Below are 21,912 nucleotides of genomic sequence, written 5' to 3' on the forward strand. Positions count from 1 at the left end.
GATTTATACTTTACCAATTCTTTGATCTTCTTGCTTCGCGCTCATTGCGCAAATATAATTAGAATATACAAGTAATGTGCCTTGCGTCGACACAAAACGCGCATGGGGCCCCATGAAAAAAATTACGAAACGCACGCGTATAACAAACCGCATTGTGACGTGACAAGCAGAAAGTATGACGTCATAAACAGCTACAATTAAGCGAATATCACGAACAAATAATAATGACGTAACGAATCGGTATTGTGACGTAACTATAACAGCAACTGCAACGTCGCGAGTGACGCAATAATTCTATGACGTATAATGATAATAAGTATATGTCTAACTTTTAAGCGAAGGCGAAGTGACGTAATAATGCGAGTGACGTAATAAAGAGATCGCTGGTACCTGTATCTAGAATAAAAGGTAAAGTTAATAACAGTTTAACACAAGGCACATTACTATGTTAGTATAATATATGATATAAATATAGTTACTATATATAGTTAGTAGTGGTGCATATAATGGTTAGTAATATAATAGCAATGCAAGTAATCAAATACTTAACTCAAGCCTTGCCGTACGACTTGTTGAAACTTCTAACTTGTAATCTGGTGTGGAACCAACTTCATCTAAACTGCAAACGTGGTGTGAAGAAGGCGTTTTAAGCGAGCCAATCATCGACAAACATCGCATCACGTGGGGTAATCAACGTTATCAGCTGGTGCGAGGTGTAAGTCACGTGACTACCTGAAATGCACACTATTACGTAATAATCAGCAATTATGACGTCACACACGACGTGTGCCGCTCGCTTTGCCCGCCTACTCTGGCAATGCTTGCAGAAATATCTGAGTTTATGCTAATATACTGTTCTATATGGGTGAGGTCTTTTTTTCCAAAACATAGGATTTTAGGTTTTTTACCACTAATGTACAATAGGGTGGTAGGGTGGGGGAATATGGGACACCTTTTCATTCTATTTTCTCGTCCCATTTGGTAGTAAACAAAGATCATTCAAAGAATTATAAAACCTATATCCTCACACTTCCACAGATTGTTGTTAATTGTTTAAAACGTGATTAGATTATTTGGATTTGTGCTAAAGGTGTCCCATCTTCCCCCACCCTACTATAATAACGTATACGCATTGTAAATATGAACGAGATCTTCCGACGTGTTTGTTTGCGAAAACCGACGTTTAACCCTGGTAAGGAAGATCTTTTTCGCACTTTCAATACCGACCACTGCAAGAACTGTATAATAGACAACTACACCTGATCGCTACCTTGACATAATCAACTCACACTCGCTATTATGACGTCATAACCACAATTACGCCACCCAGCGGTAGTTATGTGCAGCAAGACATTTTATTTGGGGAGGTGCTAAAAATGGTAAAATGCATCATCATTATTATGACGTAACGATGACACATCAAACAAAGTGACGTCACCACAAAACAACGACGTCATCAAACACACACCATTATGACGTCATCATGACATCACAATCCAGTACAAACCAGAGCAAAAATCATAGTTCGAGAAGAAGCAGCAAAGTTGGGACCAATGTTGAGGCATAACTGTGTATACAAGGCACTTTGGACGACACCTTGCCACAACAAAGTATATGGAGCACCTTAGTGGTTGCCACGACGACGTAACAATCACAGTGAACATTATGATGTCACAAACAAAATCCAATTCTGGCGTTAAAATTTAACTTTTCGTAAAATTGTTAAAAAAAAGTTTTAAAATCGGGTTTTGGCACACCGGGAAATACCCGGGGAGGAGGGGGAAGTCCCGTAATAAGTGAACTATAATTTTCGCTCAGGTCATTGCACTGGGTAGCATTTAACAAACGATAAAAAAACAAAAAATTCAGAATTTCCAGTGAAATGTTGTTTCTATGTGGACGTAAAAACGGTGTAAAAAATTCCAGCGTAACTCGGCTGGATTGCAACTAACAACGATGTTAAAAATGAAAATTTTGTGAAATTTCTAAATTTTGTAAAAATCCTGTTAGATGCAATCTCTCCGAGTGACGTAAAAAATGATACAACTTGAATCATGTTATTTTGATGCCGGGATAAAACACGAAAGTGCAAGTTACTTCATTATCATTTGAATTGGCTGGAAGTGCTCGAGTAATAAAATTTAAAACCAAATTGTGTTTATGATGTCATAGGGGGAACTGTCGCGTAACAATGGAATGGAAGTTTCACGATTTGTGATGTCACAATAGTGATAATGATTCTCAAAGGGGAAGTCTCAGTCAATAATACGGCAAAATAATAATCAAAAAGTTGGAAAGTCCCTTAGTGGGTAAGTCCCTTTTCACCCAGGGGAAAGTCCCAGGGGAAACTACCTTCGTCCGTTCATCCCGATTAACCCCAACCCCATGGCCCCCATTTGACCCCCGCCCGTTAGGTAGGTTGATGGGGCTGTGGGTGATGGAGTTGGACGACCCCGGTCGATTACCCCCGTTGTTTGGGGGGTAGCGGGGTTGCTGTGGGGGTTGGGGGGGTGTGGGGTGGGTGAACAACTGCGAGTATGGTTGGCGGTGATTGTAGTTGTTGTTGGGGGGGTAGTTTGACTTCTGGTGGCCGGGAGGGAAGACTTGGCACTCGGAGATGACTGGGATATGATCGGATGGTACGTGGGGGTGAGGACAACCAACAATGTTGTTTTGTTTAAACCATTCAGGGTCAATACCTCCCAATACGCCGAGACATTTCATCTGGGTGCGCGAGTAGAAAATGTAATCGATGATTCCCTGTGGAAATATGTTGTATGTATGCAAGTGTGTACTATATATTCATATATGGGTAAACACATGCTTGTGTATATTATATGGGGTTAGTTGGGAGGGAGAAGTTAAATGTGTGGATTATAAATAAATCTAGTTGATATTAATAACACAGATAGGAATGTTTCAACTAAAAGATGAAACGCGATAAAGTTGTGAACATTGTAAACATAATATTAAATACCTTGAACTCATACGTGTTGTTTGAATATTGTAGCAGGTGGAAGTTGGTGTCGTCGTAACATGAGTTTAAACGGAACGGGTGGGTCACTGATTTCGGGTCCTGTAAGGGGGGGGGGGTTAGTGTTGTTGAGTGTTTATATTTGTGTGGTGTTATAACATGAGTGTTGTTTCATACACTTTGTAGGTGATTGTTTTAGGTTTGGCTGACAATTTAAAATATCCATTACAATGGCGACGGGCCTTGAAACTAAAGGCGAGAACCCGAACCCTGCACATGACAAACCAACAATGGTTCAATTATGACATCACAAGTACCTGCATTGTCCCGTTTGATCGTAGTCCGAGTCCAAACGTACTGAGACACTTGCTGTATTTGATTTCTTTGAAGTCGCAATGTGTGGATGAGACTTTGCCGTTACGGAGAAATTCAACAACGCCTGTTTGTAATATGTATGATACAATATATGTTGGTGTATAGGGTTTGGTTTAATAATTATAATATTATATATATTTATCATCATATTGACCATACTTTAACTTGCCAATATACTTTATCATATTCTTTATGTTTTGCAAAAATATCTTAAAAGGAGCTGACAAAATTTAAATTTAAGTTTAACTGGTTTCACACCTTATTCAACAAACACACAGTTACAGTGGTGGCTCACTACTGCCACCACATGGATGGTTTCCACACACCACATCAACCACACGATGACTCACCAGAGTCAGGTAATGAGTTAAAGTCCCCACACAACACGAGTGGCATCTTATGGCAGTCGGACGATTGAGTCGTTCGACCTCCCGGCCGGAAACTCTGGTTGGCTTCGTCACAAATCCGTTTCACCTCGTGGCATAACATCACTGTTTGTATCAGTTTGACGTCGCTGGGGGATGATGGGGGGTTAGATAACTTATAACATGCCACTAGAAATATTATTTGACAAGAAACCATTATTATTACGTCATAAACTTTATCTCTACCCACAAAATGTAGTTTAAGCTGACGATAGTCCAACCATAAACTCAATGTTAAGGAAATTCAAACCAACAATCCTGCGACGGGGATTTTATCGTCAAGTGAGTAATGCATCTAAAATACTTGGACCCGCATATAAATATACACCTCACCTGAACTCTGGATCCCAATGCATATGAGCGTTAACAGCAAGTATATGTTGCTTGGGTGACTCGGACGAACCACGGAAGCCTACCAAGAAGAAGGAATATTTAAATAAATTTTATATATTATGTTGTGTTGGTTTACCATGATATGGGGGCTAGATCTTTTTTTTCAAAAGTATATTTCGGTGGTTGTTGGGTACCGTAGTTATCAACCATATCTATATTCATAGACATCATATATATTTTTGTGTTCTATGGCCCATTACCCCAACACCCAGGGTGCCGCATGAACCTCACCTAATGTTAAAGCTTGTTGCTTCCCCGAAGGTAGGTGACAAGGGCAATATTGGATGGTACACACACACTACACATCCAACACAATATATACAACCCACCTGAATTATCATACAACCCATCGTTAGTTTCCAACAACGCAGCGATTCCGATATTATCCTTGGTCATCACTCGGTTCAACATATCTTCCGAACCCTCGTTGTTCTGCATGGCCACCTGGTTGAACTCCACCAGATGCTCCTTTACCAACGATAACCTGCGGGTGGGCGGGGTTTACTTGGAGAAACAATATTGCGTGTCAGCACTAGTTGCAACCTAGTGCCAATGCTATAAAAAGATGAATTTATTGAAACAATGTTTCCACTTCTGTTTCATCATTTTTCCCACAACCTTACTAAACAGACTAACAATTTATATGAAATATAACAACAGTTCAGGTAAAAGAAACAACTTTTTTTTTCATTTCACGTAGATCTTCCTCTCTACTCACCCACCCCACCTAGTGACCACCAACTTACTTCTGCGTCCTCCAGAAGATGGCGCAACCATCCACGTGCTGTTTATCTTCATCGGCCATGTGTTTGGCGCGAGACTTGGGGTTGAAAATCCCGTCGTAACCTTGTAGTTTTAACTCGGGGAGGAAGAAGTTGTGATATTCGCAGGTTTCTACTTCCTGTATATGGGGTTATGTAATGTATGGTGGGGTAACTAGGGTTGTATAAATATGTATGAGGGGGAACAGTATTTACATGTGCTGTTCAACATATATTTCTGCATGGGTAAAGTATTAATCAAGGTTCTGGGATTTAGATTTGTCGCATGACCCAAACACTTAGGTTTCTTATAAAACAAACATAATATGTAGACTACACTGTTGCCACGAGGTATATGATAAGTTTAAAAGGAACTTAAACGACCAATGTTTTGCTTGCTGTACAACGAGTAATCGCCAGGGTTAACTGTCCAAGCACACATACAATATACACCGATACCCGGGTGCTCAACACTACACAACACATCACCTGCAGTGCAAGAATATCAGCGCTGTAGTACGTGATCTCGCGTAAGATGATCTTCCTCCTGTATTCCCAACTAAGCGCCCATGGTGGACAATAACCATACAACTGTAATGTAAACATCATATAATATCATCCATACAACTGGAACATATAGGCGTAAATAGGGGGGAGGACAAAGGGCATGTTACCCCCATGTTTAAAGGGGCGACATCATAAGTATTAAAACCCCCAGGTTTATATATTAGGGGTCCCTGGGTGACATGGGTCACCCAAGGTATGTAACAATAAGTATTATATGTTGATTATGACATCACAAACTCACTTGTCTGGTGGCATATTTATCACACAATACATTGTATGACATCACAGAGAAGATGGCCATCGGCTGGCAACGATCGGGGTTGGCTGTGTGGATCCAATCCCGCTCAGGGGGTTCCTGGCTCGTTACTGTGGGGGGGGGGGGGGGTTATTTAGCGTGAAGTTTGATTAAAAACAAACAAGAAAATCATTTGGATTATGCGAACAATTAACAAAACACCACTTACAAATGGCCGGTAGTAGATTAAGAAGCATTATTGCATATACTCAAGGGTAAGGTATTTAGTGAGGCAACTTTACTAGTGTTGGCCCATTACTCCCAACACCCAGGGTACAACTCCCCAACCCAACACTCACCAGCGAGATTGTCCAGCAGATAGGTCAACAACCTCGCTACCCCGTTCTTATAAAGGTTAGCGATGTCCTGTTGTAGGGGGTTCCCCACTAACCCCAACATTTGTAGTTGGAATAATTTCCCGATTTCGTACGGAAGAACTCGCAAGCTGTTGTGGTTCAACATCAGTTCCCTGTGATGTCACAATGTAATGTGTGATGTCATTATAATATTTATCATGTTATATAATCATATATATATGTTGTTGCTGACGGGCGTATGAAACATATTTTCGGTAATTATTTGTTTGTTTGTGAACTTATTCCCGGAAGATCTCTTTCAGATACACCTGGCAGCAACCACATAAACATCTTATATATCAGCAACCACATAAACATCATATACACCAACAAGCACATCTACAGTGTAGTATAGAGGTTTCATAGCATTAGCTTAAACAAGCCACCTGTAAACCAACCACAATAATAACCCCGGGCTATATTTCATGCTCGGTTTCAAAATCATTGTTATGTAAGTTTAAACCAACGTCTCTCAACCTTTCTAGCTTGCGGACCGGTAAAATTTCGAAATGAATTTTGCGGACCGGTGGAGCTTTAGAAACCCAAAATGTAATTATGTCCAAACCATGAACCTATGTTACGTCACCGTGCTGCAAATTATGGAACTGCCGAAGTTTTTAATCAGCTTAAAAGTATGATGTTTTATTACTTTTAATCAATGGACAAGACTTCAACATCTTGCAATTGAGATATAAAGTTGTAATATATTTGGCGGACCGGCAGGAAAATTGACGCGAACCGGCGGTTTAGAACCACCGGTATAAAGCCAATGTTGACTTATGTTGGCTGGGGAAGCTTATGTATGAATAAATTGACATTTTTAACGATAATGCATTAAAGAGATGATTAATCTATTTACTCGCAAATATTGTTCAACAATTTGTTTTAATCAATAATTTCTGAGTTTTAAAAACAATTCTGTTGCAAAGTTATCAGAATTTATATTAAATAGGGAGGTGTATTAACTAATTTCTATTTATTTACAATTTTTGTTTCAATATTTTCATTAAACATTACTAATAATTTGTTTCAGACATTATCGAGAACAAACATTTTGTTTAATATTCACAGCATAATGAACCAACAGCCAAAGTAACTCACGCTTAGCCCAACAACAAACACCGCACGTACGCACCAAAGTATCAGGTAAACAACTCTATGATGTCATAATAGCAAACACTATGATGTCACAAACAACTTTCAGCATAGTTAGAAACGCGAATAACATAAGTAAGTTTTGAAACTTTGGTGTTAATAATATTTCAAACAAAAGTTCAAATTATGTCGAACATATAACGGAACTCCTCATTTAAAATACTCAAACTATGAAGCAATCACAATACATATTATATTGGTTTGTTAAGACTGGAAACACAAAGCAACAAACTTGTAACACTAGGGCGCAAAGATTTGGCAATAATATTTTAAACTGAACTTAAACTGTTCGCATTTGGTTATTGTTGTCAAGTTTTGTAATTCTTAATAAAATTTGTGAATCTATGAAATATGTTGATTGCAATCTACATGTCATCATGGCTGGTGGGTTGTTGGTAATTCTAAACAACAACAACAATAAGAAGGTTCCTTCTAAAACAGAAATTACTTAACAATGATCCATTATACCATAGAATGCCTATTATGATGTCATCAACACACATAGTTAACAAACATGGGCGTGGTGGGGGTGTGTCCCTCCCCATTAATGGAGGGCCAACACCACCTTATAAGGAGATGGAACCTGATATCCCCAGTTATTTAAATAAAGTTAATTTTACAGACGAAGAAAACGATGCCAATATAAGGATGTCGGCTTCAGGTGGTTTAGGCTGTTTAAGTACGAGTGTGTTTGTGTTATACTGGTGCACTCTTACAGTGTTGCCAGCTTCTTTTTGCTGGACCTAATGTTGCCAGCTATGTCCCCAAAGCACTTTTCGGTGCTTCTATCTTTGAAATAAATTCAAAGGATGATGTCAAATATGATGTCATAACACACAATGTGGAAACATTATGACATCATATTCAACTATCAATAATTAAATAATTTAATTATCTTTTGTCTTACAAACAATTAATTAAGTGTGATGTCATAATTAACCATCTTTAAGAAAATAGAAATAATATAAAACATTGATTGTCGTAACATAATATTGATTGTTACGTAATAACAAATATTAATTTATATAAGATTTCTATGATTGCCAAACTAAGGAGACTAATGAGCTATAATTATGACATCACAAATCAACAACTATAGTAACGACGATTTGCTAAAATTTCAGGGGTTACATATAACACAAAGATATAAAATGTTTAACGTTAACTGTGACTTTGTGAGATTGTTATTTTGAGAATATTTCACAATCAAATTACTTTTACAATTAAAATCCAGAGGTTGTTGCAACCCTTGCAAAATACTCAAGTTGGCTTGCATAACCTGCACCATATAATGCAGCACCGATGATTATCAAACTATAATAAACAATTATAAAAGCAAACAATAGATACTGTTATGTAACAATGGGTTTGTGGCTCAAGACATGCATTATGACATCACAATGATTTCAAACAGCTTGGTCTGTCGCGTCATAATCAACGTGATGGGAATTTAGCAAAACGTGAGAAGTTTCATAACCGTGTGGTTGTAACCATGCATGGTGTGGTTTCAAATAATTTGAGTATATATTATATTAATGTGTGGATATTCCATCAGCATTATGAATGTAAAAATATTTAAATTCACGAAGCTAATTATTATTTCTCTGTGCATTTTAATAAGAATCACCAGGTGTTTGTGGCAGGTGTGGCGATCAAGCTAACGATACGTCAATTTATTTGTTATTTGAGGGAATATAAGTTTTCATTCTCCAGCACACAAAGTCATAAAGCTGGTAATTTATACAAGTTCAAAGTCACGTATGTTTTGTATTCATGTTCTATATATGTGTTATATATTTATATATTAAAATGAATTTTAGGTCAAATATTTATCATGTAAACAATTATGGAGCATGAGTGGATACATATCTATGATGTCACAACTAAGTTGTTTGTCTAATAAATATAAAGCTATGACATCACAATATATAACTATGACATCACAAGATTCACAATATATAACTTTAACATTCTATTATGTATGGGATACAGCCAGAGTTGGCCGATTACCGTAACACCCGGGCTACTTATATTTATATTTATGACCAAATGTATGAACATGCTCTTAGAACAGTCGTTATAACACATATGTATGACATCACAACCAATCAATCAATCATACCATCATTATATCATATATAGATGAGGTCCTTGACCAGGGATTTAGACCAGAGTTGTCCCATTAACCCAACACCCAGGGATTTAGGCCATTACCCCACCACCTACACACCAGACCATGTACACATTATATCCCAATGAATAAAGTAAAACATCACAATACAACATGAACACCCACCTTAGTTTGATAAGGTCACCAATCTCGGCCGGCAAGCTTCGCAGTTTGTTGCACGACAAGTCCAACACGATGAGATTCTCAAGCTTACAAATATCGGGCGGAATTCGCGACAGTTGGTTGTCGTTCAGGAACAACGCTGTAAGATGACGGAGTTGCCAGATGGCTGGGGAAAGGTTGCGGATGGTGCCTGGTGAATAAGGGGGTTGTGTTAGGGGTTCCTGGTGAATAAGGGGGTTGTGTTAGGGGTTCCTGGTGTATAAGGGGGTTGTGTTAGGGGTTCCTGGTGTGGAAGGGTTAATGTTAGGGAAGGGGTGGGGGCTTGAAATGTCACCCAACTTTTGGAACAAGGTGATACATTGATGTGTTAGCACACCAAGTTTTAGGTTTAAACAGATTTTACCCGCCTGTTACGTGTTTATACAAACAAGCGGAAAGTTTTGGAACAACCAGAGCAATGTTTGACAATCATAAATGTAACTGTATTAAGTAGACCCTGAATGTCACCCACTGGCCCCACATAAATATATAATATACACATGTGACCACAATATAATACACAGTACCCATCCATCTTACCAGTTATCTCCAGCTTGTCCCAATGCGACGGCTTCCCTGACTTCGCTTCCTCCTGACTCATTATAAGAGTGTTCCTCCTCCCATTCCGATGCTTCGTGTTTTCTTCTTTCGGCATTTCTAGCAGGGGAAACTTTATATAAGATGGATGTTACATTATATGTTAGTTGCAACTGTGCTTGGTATGGGCCATATATTAAACAACTTATACAAAACATACAAACGCAGAATTTACATTGAAAGTTATCCGGAAGATTTACTGCACCAAGCATAGTAAAAAATTTGTCTACTTCTATAATCAATATACAAATATATAACTAATATATGAATTGACAATATAAATAACTCCAATTTGTTTTCACCCGCAAATAAATTGGCTAATTTAAATTTATCAACGTTGCTTTTTAGCCTGCAATTAAGTTTTTAAAAATAATTGGTTTAAAATAAAATATTTGAAGGAACAAACAAATAATTAACAACAAGTGTCTTAACACCACAAGCACCATTCAAAATACTTGGCTATAAATAAATATCATCATTAATTCAAATCATTGAAATTTTAAACAATCTCTTTTACTTTTTCTTCTTCTTTATTAATCTTTTATTTAAACAAATAAGTTGACTTTGTTAATTAAAAAGTTTGTTAATTTTTAATTTCTTTTAAAGACTTAATTTATAGAAGTAACTTAATTTATAAAAGCTTCAATTTAAAAAAAACACATAAATAATATAAAACATATAGTAATAAAACAACTATACTATTACCGATATCTTTAAATTATTATATTAACGAACCAACACGTGATGACGCTGGAAAACCTTTATTTAAATTAACATGCATATTCATATACAGTAAACAACTATAATATGCATATACATCGAAAATAAAGTAATAAAATAAATTTATAACTAAAATAACAAATAATTAGACCTTATTAGTCGTTAATTGTTAAACATAGTGACTGCAAGAGAGTATTTTATCCAAAACTTGCAAAATATGAACGAATTCTGCTGCAAACAAACAACTAAAAGTAATTCATATTTAACGCAAATAGAAGTTGAATAAATTAAAATATTTTACCTTCATTCGAGTGTTAATATATGTAATAACAAAACTCGGTATTTTCTTAATCAATCTACCAGCAAATAAGCATTAACTGAATCAATTCTTTCTAAAACTTTTCACGATCGTCGTTTCTTTGTGGAATGGCGACAGCGACATCCCCTTGTGACGTCATTGACACGCTTCGTTGGCTCCACGCAAAAAAACAATCCTAAAAATATTTCGTCCCCGATTTTACAAAATCATAAAAAAAACTACTTTTTTCACAACTACAAACAAACTTTCTGTCATAGAATAAATAAAAAACAACTTTTTTAAACAACCTGCTTAAATGATAATCTGCATTCTTTAACAACTAGAAACATATTTCTATTTTCACTGTTGTAATAGAAATCTTATAAAAATACTATTTTATATTTCTATGGACCCCTAACAACTTTGAAACTCCCATATAATAGAAATACCATTTTAATCATATATCAGCCATACTCTTCCTTATAAAAGGAATCTCTACAGCATGCTATGCACAAAATAGAGATATTGAATTTATTTCAAGCGACGAAACACATTTACAACGTTCGACAACAAAGTTTTGTAATTTGAACCATCGTGTTCATTGGTGCGTGAAGCTTATTGACATTATGACATCACACAATATACTATTTCTATGATTTGCTGTTTAAACTTCAAATTCGACGCCAAGACCAAGCTTGTGGCCGCCACCGTTCAAATTCTTTGCATCAACCAAACTTGATAGGGTCAGTTTCACACCTGGAGGAAGAAGGGAGTTAACTAAACATTTATAGAAAACAAAACCTGTCTGACAATTATATATATACAAACGTATACAAACTTATACAACACATGTTAGTTTACTATATTTTCATTAAAAACATGGTTGCAACTAGCATAAGCATGGGTGACTACAGTTTGAAACGCAAACTGGATGATATTAAGCTGCATGGTGGTGTTACATTTATACATATTATATAGGTGTATTATAATAGCACATACTGTAATCACTGTACATTAGTTCCTTACCTTTTCTAAGTTGGTGTGAATATCCAAATCCTACTTGACCGACGTTGTTTACTTTTGCCTGGAAAGAATTTATTTAATTAAGTTAGATTGATTAAGGTACATGTAATTAAACTAATTAAACGTCCTTTTAAAGGAGACCTACATTCCATGTTGTGTTCCTACAGTGAGGCATGCCATGGGACCTGGGTTTTAAGCCAGAGTTGGCCTATTACCCCAACATTGTATATGCACGTTTTATTCTTTATGGGTGAGATCCTACAGTGAGGCATGTCATGGGTTCTGGGATTTAGACTGTAGTTGACCCATTACCCAAACACCCACGCATTTTAACCAGGCCCATTACCCCAACTTGTACACAACAGCCACCCTTACATTAAGCGCGGCATCAGCGTCGATGTTATATTTGGTAGCAACGCCAAACTTGGTGTTATTCTGCCCAGCACTCCAGGATAGTTGGATACCAGTAGCAAGGTTCTTGTTGACGCTCTGGTAGATGGATCCTCCAAACTCAGAGGCGTCGTTCCTGTAAAGTGGGGCAGTTGGTACATAAGCGCTCGTTCATGGTTTTTTATTGGTGGATTTTATCACTTTATAAAGAAGTTTACAAGTCTGTACATTGTTTGCTTTGCTTGTCAATAAAAAGTAACAACCAATGCAGTAGAACTTGTAATAAAAGCATGAACACTGGTTGTAACTTATAATGGGAACTAAAACATAATGGAGATATACCAGAGTAGATAATTTATATTGCAAATTGGTGCTTGCTATAAATCAACCCCTTAAGAGTTACAAAGCACCTACTTTCCTATTACGTTTGAATGTTATTCAACCAAGTACCTACAACACACAAAGCTTGTATTTTACACAGACGAGGCCTTGCAGCATGTCATTGACCCACAAATTATTCCAGAGTCACCACTTAGTTACCCCCCCTTCATAACTTACATTGTGGTGAGAAGCTGGAAGTCCGCTCCATTATAACCAACAGCCACATTATTCTTGGTGAGCGCGGACTTGTTTGTATCGAATGCAAATTGGTAACCAGCCAACCAACCCTCGTATCTGTGATGTAATAATGGTTAATATGATGTCATAGTACTGTATATAAGGGTTGATATGATGTCATAATACTGTGTAACTAGTATGCTAGTATTCACGGTAGAATTCTAGGAACTGTCAGGCTGGTTTCAAGAAAACCCACGTTGTTGCCGTTAAATGAATAAATTAAATGGAAACACAACATGATTGAGTCTTAATGTACAGTGAGAAAAAGTTGTAATTGTTGAATTTGTGGTTCAAAAAATACTGAAAAAATTAAAAAAAATTAATTGTTTTAATTTATGCCGAACTAAGATATTAACTAACTAATAAACATGAATTGTAATTAAATGCATATATGTAACAATGTAAATAGGGTTATGCACGCCACCCACCCGAACACACAAGCCCCCTGTAAGGTTGGTCCGGCAAAGTTAAAGTCGGTATCAAGGTTACAGTTGATGTAATCACGTTTGTATGCGGTCTTCAATGCACCGGATTTCTTACTGTGGATTATAAACAATATATGGTTAAAATAATGCGGGAGAAATTGTTTGTCATCCTCCCCTATGCAGTGAGACATCAGGGTGTATTAGGACACATATGCCCAATGATAGCAGCGTGGAGCCTTGAACCCACACCCACTGGACGAAGGGTTAGTTGGTAACCACTTTGCTACTGTGCCGGTATATTAGTTGGTGCACATGTAACAGGGGAACAGTAAGACTGGGATCAATAATATGTTTCGACTCTTTGGGAATCAATGCTTGGTTACTTTGGATGATTACAACTTACAATCAATAGTCAAATAAATGTCATTGTGTTTGATTATATGTTCATTGTACCCATGGATCAATAATATGAAAGAAACACCGATACATCATATTACACATTGACAAGGTATCACTACTTTTAATGTGTGCCTGTTAAATATTTGTTTTGGAACTCTGGGAATAATGTGTGTTATTAAGCAGCACACAGCCCTGCTCGTCTACATAATGTTACCACTGATACATACATATATATAATGACATTAGTGGCCAACTATTGCACAAACACAAGTATCCAACCTACCCAGTATTGGGAGCGAACGAGGTGCACAAAGTCAACTTCATTCCAGTGGCGATTTGGTCTTCAATTGCAACTTCAGTGGATAAGTTGTTATCGGTCGTCCATTTCTCGGTGAATGTTAAACCATGTTTGGGTTGTTTATATTTTGTTTCAAGGGAACCATTGATGTTTCCTGATTCGTTGCATGAAGCACCTTTTGTTGTGAATTCCTGGAAAGGATTTTAAATGAATATAATTGTAAGAATCAAAAAAGTCATGTTATTATACTCCTAGTTGTCAAACATGGGAAACCTCATTGAGACTCTGGTGCTAAAACATAATCACCCTGTTTCAAAAGTTGGTGTGACAACATTACACATGTTGATCTATAGATATTGATTATGTACACCTGGTTGGTTTAACGTCACCCATGTTTTAAACATGGGGATCATGCCATCCAGCCACACCCCATATTATACCGAAACAACAACCCAATGAACCCACCACTCCTGTGCTTGTCTTCGTCTTCAAATCAACTTTCGCAAATCCGTAACCTGCAAAAACAATGTTCGTTATTTATAAATATCACTAATTAACTTGTGTTTAATTGAAGTTGCTGTTATTAGAGTAATAACATTTAAACTAAAGTGTAATTTATGTTAACAATATAAAAGTTATTTATATCAAACACATTATATATTGTTGTATCTTTAACTTACCAAATCCCTTTTCGAACAAATCTTTTGCGGATTTTCCAAGGTCGGTATATTGTGGGGGGACAGGCATATTTATAATATTTCAAAAATAACAACAATTTAAAAAATACAAATTTACACAACTGACAGTAAGGTCAGGGTTGGAATCTGAAGGAAATATCAAGATTACAAACTATATATATGTAAACCACGCACCATATGGCAGATGTAAGCCACCTTTAATAATGGTACACCATATGCAACCCATGCATTATGAATGGAGTCTTGGAAAATTTAATTGAACTAATATATCATTAAATATTGACCTATTACACCCCACATTATATTTATATCGTGAAAAATACGTAATGTATCAACTATACTTGTTTAAAAGAGTATATAGACCTACAGGACCTATCAACACACCCAATTTTCGTATTTACGTTATACAAACATTAGCGTAATACATATAAAGGATACATACGTATGTAACATTATACAATAACCACATATCTCATAACACCTTACTACAAGGCGTTTAAAAGGACGCAATACCGCAACACGTAACCTAAGGCGTGGTCACATCATTTACAATAATACGAAACAACGCCAAACTAAAATTTCATAACAACGACGTTTTTAAACATTTAAACGACGAAAAACTGCATTAAACCTGCTACAATACCGGCACCGCCTACCTATCCTGCCTTCCAAGCGCTGAAACAGCCATAACACACGTTCCCATCCACATACGATGAATTGCAACATACTTACCAAGATAAACATCAGAGGTGACTGCACGCTGTTTCGTAATTGGGGTTTACAAACCTACAAGCAGGGGCGCGGGGCTGCTTTGAGACTAAGGATTTCGAAGAACTTGAATTTGAAATTTGGCAAAATGTTGCGAAATTTACCGATTTAAAAAATTAAAAACGAATTTAAATACATTTTACAATAATATATTCTAGTATTAAGTTATTTTAACGAATTTTAATACGTTTATAACTTTGCGTCAGTTATAACGCGCTCAAATTACCACATAATCGTAGGAACGGTAAATATGCCAAGTTACCCCGTAACACATAACTATACAAGCGCTAACAAAACCGGTTACTACGATTACCATATTGGAAAGTGAACATGTAACATATATTTCAACACATTACGCCAGAAAGTCACTGCGTGCGAACATATCGGCCAAACCTACACGCCCTAAAGCACCAAACCTATACGCTACAATCAAAAAATGCCCAAACGAACCACAATTTCGCTAACAGTAACACCAATACATGCTTAATACCAAGATACGCTACACCATATACGCCTAATGTAGCTCAATCGTCCACATTTTACTTGTATTTCCTTTTTCCCATCCGACCAGCAGAAGGAATTAATTAGAGCGATTACTGCCGCCCTAGTTTTATCGTACCCGATTATTTACACTTAATTAGAAGTCCAACCGTACAATGAGGTCGGCACACACCAACACAAAAGATGGATTCACCACAAAAATATTTACCCAACGACGCAATACAATATTGAATTGTTCAAAAACAAGAAACAATCAAACTATACCAAACAACTAAGAAATAGTCGTCAAAACAATAGATTTACCAACAAAACCTATAACTTCCAAAGACAAAATTCTTGTGTCGACATCTACATCTTGTATGATAAGTTACATGTATGGATTCAAATTAACAGAAACTAATATTAACGCTGTTTGCAGATTGAGGATTCAGTTTCAATAATAGAAAGTTTAAATAGCGTAATAGAGACTTGCGTCTGTGACGTCATAGTTTTACCTGTTACGTCATAAAGAAAGGGCTCGAAACGATTCTACATTCGATAATGTATCTGTTTGTGAACAACTGCAGTGACCTCTATATTAGATGTAATTAATTATCGTAATTAAAAATGTATTTTAATCGAAAAAGATTAAATTTAATTGGACGCGGTTATTAACAAGGTACTTCCCCGTTTAAGGGAATGTGGGCGGATAATGACGTCGTACAAGATGATGACGTCATAGCCACGTTGGAATATTCTAGAATACAAAGAGTTCGCGATAAATTAAAGGAAGCGTTGAACGAATACGAAACAGCGAACCAGGGGTGTTTGGCAAGCAAGGAAATCATGAAATTGAAGAAAAAAGTGAAAAATGCGAAGAAAGGACGTTTCGGATGTTTCGAGTGTTTCACGAGTAATGTGTGTTTGATAATATTTGTATGGGAGACTGATGGTGTTATTTATAGGGCGGAATATACATCGCTTATAGTAAACTATTTGCTAGACGCGATTTTTGTTTCCCAAGGACACATACGCTCTTGATATGACGTCATATGAGTAGCGATAATGACCTATGACGTCATCAATATTTATTTGTTCAGAAAATGCAATCCTTCCCCATGACAAGGCGGAAAGAGTCCGATATTTTGAGGAGAAAATCCTGGACCGTTGTGAGGATATGTGTAGTGCTGAAATAACGAGGTTATCCGAAATAACAGCCGAATACCGAAGCACCAAGTTTGCGGATAAAGCGGATAAGAACTTGCTGAAAGCTCATAGAGTGTTGTATACAAGGTCTTATAGAAAAGGTGGGGATTGGAATGTATGGATGGTATTCTATATGGGTGAGATCCTTGTGATCGAATAGAATTTAGGCCAGAGTTGGCCATCACCCTAACACCAAGACTATGCCTATATTTAAGTATTGTAACTTATTAATCCTCACATGGCGGACGACGATACACTGTATGGATGCTAACATTAGATAAGCGACACGCCCTTAACACACCCCTTCACCACAGACCTTCTGTCCGCTGTCGAGGCACGTTCATGCGACCAATTAAAGCGAGCCATTCAACAAACATACAACACACAACCGTTACAACATGATCTACGTCATGAACTCGGTCAAGCGGAACGTATGCTTGATTACGTCATGAAGAGAGATAAAACACGAAGAAGGGGAACTTGGAAGTTTGAATATGACGGCCAGCAGGTGGGGGTAGAAAGGAATATTCGAATGAATGCGACTTATTTATTGAGGCAACAGCATTCATTATATAACGTTATGTACAATGTATAATCATTATTATTACGTCACAGGCGGGTTATAATCTCTCGTACTGGATTGGTCGAGACCAACATTGGTTTCGAAACGAATATCGGGTTTTATCACGACCGCAAGACGGCGTAAGAGAGGTGAATAGTAAGATCGACAAATTGGATGGGAAAGTCTTTCTACAGGGTAAGATATATCATGGAACACAGTCATAACTTATACTTTATCATAAGTTTCTTCAATTTATTATATGTTATTTAGAGCTTAATGACGCAATAACCGCCCGTGACGCCACCCTGATCCGTGCCGCCATCTTGCGGATAGATAAACACGGGTTAAGAGATGAATATGAAAAGGAAGTGACGTTTGGGGAGAAAATAATCGAAGAATTGGAGCGAAAACGCGATGATGACGTACTTCCGGTGGAAAAGTAAGCGATAATATGTAATGTGACGTAACAGTACGTAAATAACGTGTAGCACAGATGTTTATATGACGTCACATTGGGTTTTGTAGTTTATTTTGTAAAATATTTATTTATTCTAATTATGACGTCACATTGCAGCGATCCACACGCAGATATTCGCGCTCGACTACAAACAGCATTGTTACGTCAGATATTGAAGAAGTGAAATCTTTGATTCTAGAATATCAACAAGGGAATATGGACGATGATGACGTCATAATTCAAGCGCGCGACGTTGTGTTACGTCACCAACTAAGAGAAGGTGATTATGACGTAACATATACTTGACAAATGGCAGATCGTTACATTGTTCATACAACCCAATGGGAAACACTGCGATAAATTATCTGGCAACACTGGTTTCGTTATCGTGAGTAAACCTGAACCAAGCACTTAAATATTAACATTAGACCTGAACCAATTACTTTTAAACACATTAGACACTGGGGTAATTCGCATTACTAACAATGTACACATAACTAATACACCTAGTATGGAAATACAAGCAACCATACAACAATAACTTTATACCACGGTTATATGAACATTAACATCCAACACCAACAGCCAGTAATACAGACACTTATATTATCTGGTTGCTCAACGTATATCTACCTAGCCCACCAACACACAGCAATAATTAAATAACCAGCAAATTTCACCAAGAAACTACTCGAATAACTCCACATAACTTGTTCAACCATTGCGCCTCAACATACGATTGTACCTTAACAATAAAACACAACAACAACACAAAGATACCGCAATACGGTGTTTAGAATACGGAAGTGACGTCACACAGGATATTAAATTATTTTGTAACACACCAACAACAGCAGTAATCGCTAACACAACGTTTGTCACCGAACACTCAATAAAATACGGCGTGTAAACGTTGGTACGCAAATAAAAGACGGCTGTTTTCAAAAACAAGTATAATATGTGTGGGAGTGTGGCATATTTTTTTAAAACTTCGTGTTAATTATTGCGTTTGCACATTAATGAGTCTAAAGCCACCGCCCATGACGTCACACCCTCTATGACGTCACATATTTTACCACCAGCGCTCCATACGTCCATGCACACCAAGGATATAAACAACATACAACAAGCTATAGATGACGTAGATGGTGCGAGGATGCGTGACGTCATGAATGATGACGTTATACAGGCCGAGGAGCTTATTCGAATCCTTCAAGCGGAACGCGACGCAAAAGCGCGATTGCTTCTACGTAAGAAAGGTGGATCGTAAATTCTTTGTGACGTCATAACCAATCGGATATTAAACGATTGTTCTTCAGAACTCGCCCGAGCGATAAAACCCCCCGATGTGATAACACCAGTTGAAAAACCTGACGTCACACCTGTGGTAAATGACGTCATAATACCTATTGTCGACGAAAGAGAAGCGGAAGTCGCTATGATGAAACAATGTAATTTTCATTAATAATATTAATACGTCACAATATTAATAATGTTACGACAGTGCTAGCCGAAGCGATGACGTCAAATAACGTCACAATGCTGGAAATCGCGATGCAGCGAATATTAGATGCCGGTCTGTATGACATCATGAAGGGGTTGTTTGATGACGCAACAATGACGTTGGAATTATGGAAAGATCGAATCGCGTTCAAGAAAAGCGTGGCCGATATACCGGCGAGGGTAAGGGGGGTTGTGTATGGGGGGTTGTGTGGATACATGGGTGTTGTGGAGATAGTGTATATTCCTTACACAGTATATGACAAAGTACTTTCCATACACAGTATGTATCTGAAGTACGCAGTTACACCAACCCGCCACCAGGGGTACATCACGTGATGCAAGCTACATTTATATTACTTGGGTTTAATGAAAGTCAACTTAAGGTTCGTATATAAGCATGTGTATGGTGTTTATATATGGCATATACCATGTGTATGGTGTTTATATATGGTATATAATATACCATGTACATGGCGTTAATATATGGTATACACCATGTATAACTTGTATGGGGTGATAACTATATGGGTTGGGGTCGTATTTATGGTTGTGAGATACGTGAACGCTTAGCTATATATATAACTATATATATATACCCAACAACAATATTTATAATATTAATACTACGTTTCCTTTAAACCTGATGCAACCTTCTCAGTATATGTGTATGATAGTAATGTTAAAACGTGACAAATATAAATTTCAAAGCAACCCCAACCACGGCCTAGAAATCTGTAGTAGGTTGTGCCCCCACTAACCCACACACCTGCGTATGGTGTTTAACTAAACCCCAAGGTTTACTTAACCGCCCCCACCCACCCCCGCAGACATGGAAAGACGTTCAATCCCGGTTGGGCAGAGGTGGTACCGATTCATTCAGATATCGTGTTGTTAAACGAAGCGTGTCACAAATTAACCAATCAGAGATCGAGAGAGCGCGAGAGATTCTTTATGACATCACAATAGACGACGCACAAAATTTAAGTTTGTTGGTTAATTTATTTTACAGGTGGGTTGTGCAAATAGATCCTGTAACCGCGGTTGAATATTCGTGTTTTGTAGATATTGCCAGGCAACAATGGAGGAGTGGGACGCCAACATAGATAACTTATAGTTCAACAAACGTTGATCATGTCATTCAAATCGTTACGTCATCATGACGTCAAACATTCATTATTTCCACATATTGTTATTTTCCAAAATCGACCACCCGCTGGAGGCGGAAGAGAACATATTGTTTACATCACGTGACTCATTATGACGCATCAATCAATCGACGCCCACGCTGTTAACGACATTTCCGAGTTAAACACGTGTTTTTTGTTTTGGCGCCAACATACCAATGTATTGTGACGCAAGGACGCGTTGTGACGCAACTATCGCCATTGTTTTAATCACAAGATCGTTTGTTAGACAACAAACAATACAAAATATCGGTCAAAACAAAATCATCTGATTTACAAATTGTTGGAAAATAATGGATTTAAAGCGTTATTATGACGTCACTATGAGCATGAGTCTTCGGCCGCTAAGAACGCAATCATTGTGGACTTAAATGAAACACAAGGACTCGTTCTTTTACAGAAAGATCCTCAGAAACACTTGTTAAACCACTTATACAAACTTTCTACACAAAACATGGGTGTACCGTGTAGATACATTCGCTTATCAGTTCGTATCTAATTTACTGGGATTCTACAACTTTAAGACGCGAAGAATCGATTCAAATTTAATGTTTTAGTTGAAATTATGTGTATAGGAACTATTCAACATACATTATTAAACGTCATGTCTTAAAGTTAAGTAGTTTACTGTTAACAGTTGTACGCCTGCTTAT

General features: G+C 37.3%; 3 protein-coding genes across 6 annotated transcripts; 1 reads left to right on the forward strand and 2 right to left on the reverse strand.

The window, feature by feature from the left end:
* Positions 1-1,336: 1,336 nt before the first annotated feature.
* Positions 1,337-11,477, reverse strand: LOC100187049 (CCR4-NOT transcription complex subunit 6-like). 2 transcript variants are annotated; one of them, XM_018817042.2, is made up of 13 exons: positions 11,252-11,477; positions 10,174-10,290; positions 9,598-9,784; positions 6,090-6,259; positions 5,737-5,861; positions 5,418-5,519; positions 4,914-5,068; positions 4,497-4,651; positions 4,108-4,186; positions 3,700-3,863; positions 3,292-3,413; positions 2,978-3,076; positions 1,337-2,760 (listed from the first exon to the last, which is right to left on the reverse strand). In XM_018817042.2, the coding sequence occupies exons 2-13, from the start codon at positions 10,286-10,288 to the stop codon at positions 2,260-2,262; spliced, it is 1,974 nt and encodes a 657-aa protein (XP_018672587.1). In that variant the 5' UTR covers positions 10,289-10,290; positions 11,252-11,477; the 3' UTR covers positions 1,337-2,259. The 2 variants fall into 2 exon arrangements, with proteins under 2 accessions (XP_018672587.1, XP_002129216.2); XM_002129180.5 differs by having other exon boundaries at positions 10,174-10,303; positions 11,252-11,404.
* A 288-nt stretch (positions 11,478-11,765) lies between these two features.
* Positions 11,766-15,565, reverse strand: LOC100184654 (voltage-dependent anion-selective channel protein 2). The gene is made up of 8 exons (XM_026840016.1): positions 15,082-15,565; positions 14,867-14,916; positions 14,387-14,592; positions 13,708-13,818; positions 13,220-13,336; positions 12,647-12,797; positions 12,275-12,332; positions 11,766-12,004 (listed from the first exon to the last, which is right to left on the reverse strand). Exons 1-8 carry the CDS (start codon positions 15,146-15,148, stop codon positions 11,913-11,915), a joined length of 852 nt encoding a protein of 283 aa, XP_026695817.1. The 5' UTR covers positions 15,149-15,565; the 3' UTR covers positions 11,766-11,912.
* Positions 15,566-17,127: 1,562 nt separating this feature from the next.
* LOC108950862 lies at positions 17,128-21,886 on the forward strand. 3 transcript variants are annotated; one of them, XM_026840014.1, is made up of 8 exons: positions 18,386-18,554; positions 18,690-18,852; positions 19,655-19,831; positions 19,892-20,023; positions 20,077-20,255; positions 20,357-20,458; positions 20,903-21,084; positions 21,138-21,886. In XM_026840014.1, exons 2-8 carry the CDS (start codon positions 18,789-18,791, stop codon positions 21,187-21,189), a joined length of 888 nt encoding a protein of 295 aa, XP_026695815.1. In that variant the 5' UTR covers positions 18,386-18,554; positions 18,690-18,788; the 3' UTR covers positions 21,190-21,886. The 3 variants fall into 3 exon arrangements, 2 of the variants coding, with proteins under 2 accessions (XP_026695815.1, XP_026695816.1); XM_026840015.1 differs by lacking the exon at positions 20,357-20,458; XR_003397385.1 differs by lacking the exons at positions 19,892-20,023; positions 20,077-20,255; positions 20,357-20,458; positions 20,903-21,084; positions 21,138-21,886 and adding exons at positions 17,128-17,654; positions 17,868-18,061; positions 18,169-18,310 and having other exon boundaries at positions 19,655-19,790.
* Positions 21,887-21,912: the final 26 nt, after the last annotated feature.

Source organism: Ciona intestinalis, unplaced genomic scaffold, assembly GCF_000224145.3.
Source record: "Ciona intestinalis unplaced genomic scaffold, KH HT001098.1, whole genome shotgun sequence".
In the NCBI taxonomy this organism is placed as follows: domain Eukaryota; kingdom Metazoa; phylum Chordata; class Ascidiacea; order Phlebobranchia; family Cionidae; genus Ciona; species Ciona intestinalis.

Coding starts and splice junctions, on each gene's coding strand:
- LOC100184654 (XM_026840016.1), bottom strand. CDS start 15,148: ATGCCTGTCCCCCCACAATATACCGACCTTGGAAAATCCGCAAAAGAT. Junction 14,593..14,866: donor CGAAGACAAGCACAGGAGTG/GTGGGTTCATTG, acceptor AATCCTTTCCAG/GAATTCACAACAAAAGGTGC. Junction 13,337..13,707: donor CAGGGGGCTTGTGTGTTCGG/GTGGGTGGCGTG, acceptor ATTACATCACAG/ATACGAGGGTTGGTTGGCTG.
- LOC100187049 (XM_002129180.5), bottom strand. Junction 5,520..5,736: donor ATAAATATGCCACCAGACAA/GTGAGTTTGTGA, acceptor TTTACATTACAG/TTGTATGGTTATTGTCCACC. Junction 3,414..3,699: donor TAACTCATTACCTGACTCTG/GTGAGTCATCGT, acceptor TATTACAAACAG/GCGTTGTTGAATTTCTCCGT.
- LOC108950862 (XM_026840014.1), top strand. CDS start 18,789: ATGGACGATGATGACGTCATAATTCAAGCGCGCGACGTTGTGTTACGT. Junction 18,853..19,654: donor ACGTCACCAACTAAGAGAAG/GTGATTATGACG, acceptor TTTTACCACCAG/CGCTCCATACGTCCATGCAC. Junction 20,459..20,902: donor TTAATGAAAGTCAACTTAAG/GTTCGTATATAA, acceptor CCACCCCCGCAG/ACATGGAAAGACGTTCAATC.